The 6,788-nt window shown below is 37.6% G+C and overlaps 1 protein-coding gene across 1 annotated transcript; it reads left to right on the top strand.

The window, feature by feature from the left end:
• The first annotated feature begins 3,463 nt into the window (after window positions 1–3,463).
• Window positions 3,464–5,820, top strand: LOC105555660 (uncharacterized protein K02A2.6-like). Its single transcript, XM_012002685.1, has 3 exons — window positions 3,464–3,557; window positions 3,720–3,866; window positions 3,944–5,820. The coding sequence occupies exons 1-3, from the start codon at window positions 3,464–3,466 to the stop codon at window positions 5,818–5,820; spliced, it is 2,118 nt and encodes a 705-aa protein (XP_011858075.1).
• Window positions 5,821–6,788: the final 968 nt, after the last annotated feature.

The following is a 6,788-nucleotide window of genomic DNA, read 5'->3' as shown; positions in this document are numbered from 1 at the left end:
TTTGTGTAACTTATTTCTTTTTTTCATGTATACATTGATTCTTTTGATCTATATTCGTACGATTGCAGAGAACTACGATAGAGGGATGAAAATGCTCGTAAGAATTTCCAAAAACCCAAATTCAACGCTATATTCAGATGTAGAGGACAAAGGCAAGGGCAAAAGAATAAAGAAACGAAAGAAACTGTTTGATGATGCTACTGACGCCATCAAAGGGAATAAATCGGAGAAAAAACAATCAAATGTGGTATTACCAGCGATTCCAAAATTAACGTCAATTACAAATATATCGCCATTACATTTTTATGAAAATAAAGAAAATGAACTCTCAAATAAGAGTTCAAGTAGATCTGCTGATGTTTGTCTACCTTCGAAAAATGACCAATTGAAAAAGATTGAATCAAAAAGAACAGATATCTCACATCTACGAATAAATAATGCCAGTTTACATTGTGGAAGAAAAAATGAAAAGCTATTACACCTTTCCGAACATGATAAAAAGCCTCTGATTGGTAGGCAATTTAATATTGCTAAAGAAGATAACGTAGATGATATTAATAAAGGTTGCAATGTAAAAAAATTTTCTTCAACCTATGAAAAAGGATTGTGTAAGATGAATCCGAAAGTAGCACATAAATGCGCATATGCTTCAGACGGAACGGTTTCGTTAAAATCTATTGCAGACGCAATTTGCTTTCTCAGCAGTATGTTGACATTTTATCTGTTTGCATTTAATAGCGTAGAATAAACAAAAATCTATTATAACCAAAGTTATCTCTTTCCAACACAAATAAGATAATAAAAAAATTTTTATTGTTTAGATGAAGTGTCATCGTGCAAATTCACAGTACGAAAAGCTGATAAAACCCTAGAAAGTTTTGTGGAATCTGAGATAACACCGAATAAAAATGTATCAATTAAACAATCTCAGCCTGAAAATCCAGAAATGTATCTGGAGGAATTTTCCACTTTTAACTATGGACCAATTGAAGGCAGTCGAGAGCAAATTAAAGAAAGACGATATTTACCGTTCAAAAATCGTAAGTAGTATTTGTAATATTTTATATAAATTTGAATAAAATGAATATTTATGAGAAAATATTCATGTTTATTGGTCTGTCGACTAACATTAATTGAAGAGCTTAGTGGATAAATATGTTGTGATATTTTTTGAAAAAAATGGAGATTTCTAGGTGGAAGAACATGTTATGACCTGCTTTATAATATAGAACAACCATTGATTCTGCTATAAAATTGTTACTTAACATGTTCATCCACTAAGCTTTTCAATTGTTACTGTAATTTAATCGTGGTTGGTGAAATTGATCCTAAGGACCTCTTTCTTTCATCAACTTCGGTTAGATGAACCGATGGTTAAGATTTGCAGGATGACCAACAGACCTCTAATAGACATGAATACTGTGTATAATCCTCATTAGATTTCTGTTGGTCACCTTGTAAATTTTAATCATTGGTTCTACCATCTAAATGAAGTTGATGAAAAAGTTCTAGACACAAAATAATATTTATGTTTAGTCTTTCACAATTACCTTCCCATCCAGTACTTAATTGCTCGTCAGAAACAGTTCCATCCAATACTCAATTGCTCGTCAGAGTTTCAGTTAGTTCTATTTATGGTCACTTTATTGTACTACAAAGATATCTCTAAATACAACTTTATTTAATTTCTATATGCCTTTATTTAGTTTTTAATTTTTATTATTTTAAAAATATATTAATAGAAATATATTAATTATAAACATATTATTATAAATATATTATAAATATATTATTAGAAATATATTAATTTTTATGATGCCAATTTTAAGTAAAGTAAATATTTAAACGACCAATAACGAGCTCCAAAAGTTCTGCGTTTCAAATCCACTTCTTTGTTCCTTGATCTCAAATTTCAATTCAACAGTTGAACGTTTCGGCTTACTTAGCTGTTTTCAGCAACAGTATTGGGATTATAATAGAAAATATCGTTTGTGTATTGACTCTCCTCGGAGGTCCGTATGTAAAATGTTCGGTTTGACTCGGAAACCTATATATAAAGAGATGTTAGTTTATCGATAAATTGATTCAATCGATACAATAATTAATAGTCGTTTGCCAACTCTTTCAAGACAACAAAATAAGACTCATCCAAGAGTTGGTGTCTCTATTAAGATTAATACCATTCCTTTGTTTCTTTTTATAATATATTATCTCAGATATTATTCTTTTGTGGAAATTGTGTTCTGTGTCCAATATTCTTACGCCTTTCCAATCAAATGTATGGTTATAACATGTTTTCAGTGACTACAGAATGTTTTTATCAATGGATTGAATCAATTTATCAATAAACTAACGTCCCTTATATATATGGGTCTTTGAGTCAAACCGAATAGTTTACATACGGATCTCAGAGAAGAGCCAATACACAAACATTTTCTATTAAAATCGCGATACTGTTACTAAAGAAAGCTAACAAGTAAATCAAAACATTCTCCGTCTCTCTCTCTCTCTCTCCCTCCCTTTCTCCCTCTCTCTCCCTCTCTCTCTCTCTCCTCTCTCTCTCTCTCTCTCTCTCTCTCTCTCTCTCTCTCTCTCTCTCTCTCTCAACTGTTGAATTGGAATTTCAGATCAAGTAAGAAAGAAATGGATTTTCACGGAGAATTTTTGGAGCTCGTTATATTTATTGGTCATCAATAATTGTTAAGTTATTCTTGAATCAAGCGGTAACTATTTTATATTTTAAACATTTAAATATTTTGACGACTTTTCAGCAAGAAACACAAATTAACAGAACTAAATTTCTTTGAGAAAACTGAACTTCTGCGAAAATTTGTATTGTGCAGTCTTATTTCGAAATCATTTATAAGTTTAATTTTAAAATACTTAATTTTACTCTAACAATAAAATGGAAATGTCACTTTTGTTACTATTTTAGTATCTGAAAAGTTTACTTTTTTCTTTGTCAATATTGTAACTATCAACTTTAAAAAATTTTTAGATTAATGCATTACATATTGGAAGTATCGGTGACTCTGCTCAAAAGAAGATTAATTCGATGTTACGAATGGTGTTTCACGACGATTTAGCAACTCTCTTCAATTGGAAGGGCCAAAGAGGAAAGAAAGATAAATTGTGTGGTCGTCGAATCAGCAAAGTAATGATAGGTAAAGTTACGTTATTTCTTTTTATTTGATGCATTTTGAAGATTAGATTTGATTGTGTACGATATTTGTTTACAGAAGCGATAATCAGAACGTACCCTAATATAAATGCAATTGCATTTGGAAGGAAAGCCGGACCATGGCTGGCTCAAGCCAGCTTCCGTTTAAAAAAGTAAATATTGTTACTAGTATTTTTTTGGTATTCATAAGTCAACCCGTATAAAATTATACGTGTATTATACGCTTTTTCTTACATTATAGAAATAATAAAGGAGATGATAAGAAAAATAATGAGACCAGTGATGCCAGAAATGCCAGTGCTGCCAGTAGTGATACCAGTGATGCCAGTGATGCCAGTGATGCCAGTAATACTTAAAACATTTATTGTATTAATATGTGTTAATAAATTGTAGTGTATGGAGACGGTTCCCTAGCCGCGTATGAATACATGGACATGCGCACGGCGCGGCGTAGGGATACACAGAAGAGAGAGTTGTTGGTTAAGAGACGGTTATTAGATTGTACCGAAATAAAGCACAGCTAATATTATTATCTAAGCTAATCCAGGAGTAGTCATTAACCCGCTACCTCGGATAGAGACTAATAGTAAGAGACACGACATATTTGGCGACGAGGGTAAACTGAAGCCAGGAAGAAACGAATCTCATACGTATAAGAAAAAGTGTGAGGTTAAAAATGTCCACGGTAGGTAATCTAAAGCCGTTCGATCCAGCAATAGACGACATCGAGGTATGGATTCGCAATATCCTTACTTTCTCCAGAGCAACCGGAAGAAAAGACCCTGGAAGAATTGTTCTCAAATCTCAGAACACATTACAAACCAGCACCAAAAGCATTGGCGGAAAGATATCGGTTCATGAGTAGGAAACAAAACCAAGGAGAATCAACTGCTCAATACCTCGCAGAACTTCGTCCTCTAGCCATAAACTGTAAGTTTGATACAGATCTTGATACACGTTTGAGAGATCAATTTATATTTGGTTTGCGTAACGAAGTAGCGCAAAAACAGCTATTCACCAGACCGGATGAAATAAAGCTAGAAGAAGTTGTGGCTATAACCACAGCACATGAGCTCTCGGAACAAAGTCTGTCGCTTATTCGTGGAAGTACTCATCAAAGGGAAGAGGTCAACAAAATAAGGAATATATCAAGGCAGAAAGAGAATCAATACAAGAAGAATGGAAAATCTTCGAATAATTGGAAATCCAGGAAGGAATGTACAAGATGCGGCTCAACGGATCATAATCCATATAATTGTCCACACAAGGATTCCAAATGTTATGCGTGTGGGAAACAAGGATATTTGGCCTGTAAATGTAGAAACGGCTCACAAAAACAAGGTCAAGAAACGAAGAAACAAATTAAACAAAACAACATGATAGATATCCGAACAGCAGAGGTACTATCATCCAGTCAATCAGCGCAACGGAAAATATGGATTACTGTAAAAGTAAATGGAATTCCTCATCGGATGGAAATGGATACAGGATGTGAACGCAGCATAATTTCTAAGAAGTTTTGGGAAGATTCAAAGGATAGAAAATTGATTACTACGGAAAACATAGAAATGTTGCCAGTAACGCTTAAGGAGATACGCACTGCTACAGCAAGGGATAAGGTACTCTCAAAAGTATTGTCATTCATTAGTAGTAAATGGCCAAACTCAATAGGAAAGGAAGATGAAGATCTACACAGCTACTTCAGGAAACGAGAAGAGTTAACTATACAACAAGGAGTAATAATGTGGGGGATCAGAGTAGTCATCCCTTACACACTTCAGAAGAAGCTTCTTCAAAGTCTTCATGAAACACACACTGGAATTGTCAAAATGAAAGGCCTAGCAAGACAGTACATATGGTGGCCAAATATGGACAAGGAGATAGAAGACATTGCAAAAAGCTGTACCAGTTGTTGTGCTAGCAGGCCGGATCCACCAAGCGCACCGTTACACCCATGGCAGTTTCCAGAAAAACCATGGCAGAGACTTCACATCGATCTCGCAGGACCATTGCAGAACAGGATGTTCCTGATAATCATGGACGCACATATAAAATGGCCAGAAGTATACGACATGCATGGGGACACTACGAGCAAGAAAGTAATTGAGAAGCTGAGAGACTGTTTTGTGAGATTTGGTATTCCAGAACAAATAATCTCAGATAACGGAAGACAATTTGTATCAGCAGAGTTTAAGAGATTCTGTAGGAACAATGGGATTCGACACACAACGAGCTCTGCGTGCCATCCACGAACCAATGGGGAAGCGGAACGATTCGTACAAACGCTCAAGAAAGCAGTATCTAAGTCAGAAGGCGAACTAATTTTCCGGGTGCAACGCTTTCTTTTTAGTTACAGGTGCACGCCACACACGACTACAGGGACATCACCAGCGGAGTTGCTCATAGGACGCAGACCACGGAATGTATTCGATTTAGTAAAACCCGATGTCCAGAGAACAGTAGCAGCAGCACAAGCCAGACAAGAAAAGAACTATAATTCTCGAGTAAGGAATCGCAAGTTCGAAGAGGGAGAAGAGGTTTGGGTTCGTACATATTCCAAAAACGAAGCCAAATGGTCACTAGGAGTCATTGTTAAAGTTTTGGGACCAGTAACATATCTTGTTCGAGTTGGAGATTAATCCTACAAGCGTCATGTGGACCAAATTTACAATGCCATGCCTATTCGAGTTAATTCGGGAGAGGAAGAAGAGGAAGAAGCCTTACCGGACAATACGCAGATCAAGCAGGAATCAGAGTCAACACCATCAGGAAGTGACGAGGAGCAAGAAAACTTCGAAACAGCAGAGTCCTCAGATACTTCTGAGGCGGAGCAACCATCTCCACAACGATCTCTGGAACCGGAAACTGTACCATCAGGTCAACGCCCGCAACGCAATAGGAAGCAGCCAAACCGATTGGAGTATTACACAAAAGGGAATCCAAAAGGGTATACTTCCAAGAAAAAAGGGAAGGAGATGTGTATGGAGACGGTTCCCTAGCCGCGTATGAATACATGGACATGCGCACGGCGCGGCGTAGGGATACACAGAAGAGAGACTTGGCTTTCAGGCTTTCGCAGTTGTTGTCTTCTTTAGTCTTCATGGCTTCCGGGTGGTTGCCGCGTCCGTTTGCAGTGTGGTGCCGACGTTTCGCAGGCGTTGCAGTCTGCTTCATCAGGGCTGGGAGACTCTGATACTGAGCTCCCTCGCGTTGCGCTCGTCCTTTTATACTCGTTCTTGGGGGGAAGGGAGGGGTAGTCGGGGGGGGGTCGTGGTCAGAGGGAGGGGGGTCAGCCAATCCCGGCTGACGGAGGGGAGTCAGAGGGAGGGGAGTCAGCCAATCCCGGCTGACGGTTTTTTAAAAACCGGGAGGGCGGTGTGCCAAATCGGGCTCACCTGATAGCCTTTGTCGCGATTCCGATTGTCAGGGTGTTTCAAGATTTCTATGCCTTCGCGGTGTTTTCGTGCGAAATGTTTTGGGACGGGGCCAGCATGGTGGCTTTGCGAACTGGATGGCGTGACCGGTCTCAATCTTGTGTTCGGCTAGAGCTGATTGTGAGAAGTGGCCGTATTTTGGCACATCGCTGGTGTTCTTTGATTCGTGTACT

Source organism: Vollenhovia emeryi, unplaced genomic scaffold (assembly GCF_000949405.1).
Source record: "Vollenhovia emeryi isolate VEMERY1.0 unplaced genomic scaffold, V.emery_V1.0 DF940895.1, whole genome shotgun sequence".
NCBI classification, from domain to species: domain Eukaryota; kingdom Metazoa; phylum Arthropoda; class Insecta; order Hymenoptera; family Formicidae; genus Vollenhovia; species Vollenhovia emeryi.
The sequence above is the reverse complement of the archived record's forward strand: the minus strand, read 5'-3'. Positions and strand labels throughout refer to the sequence as shown.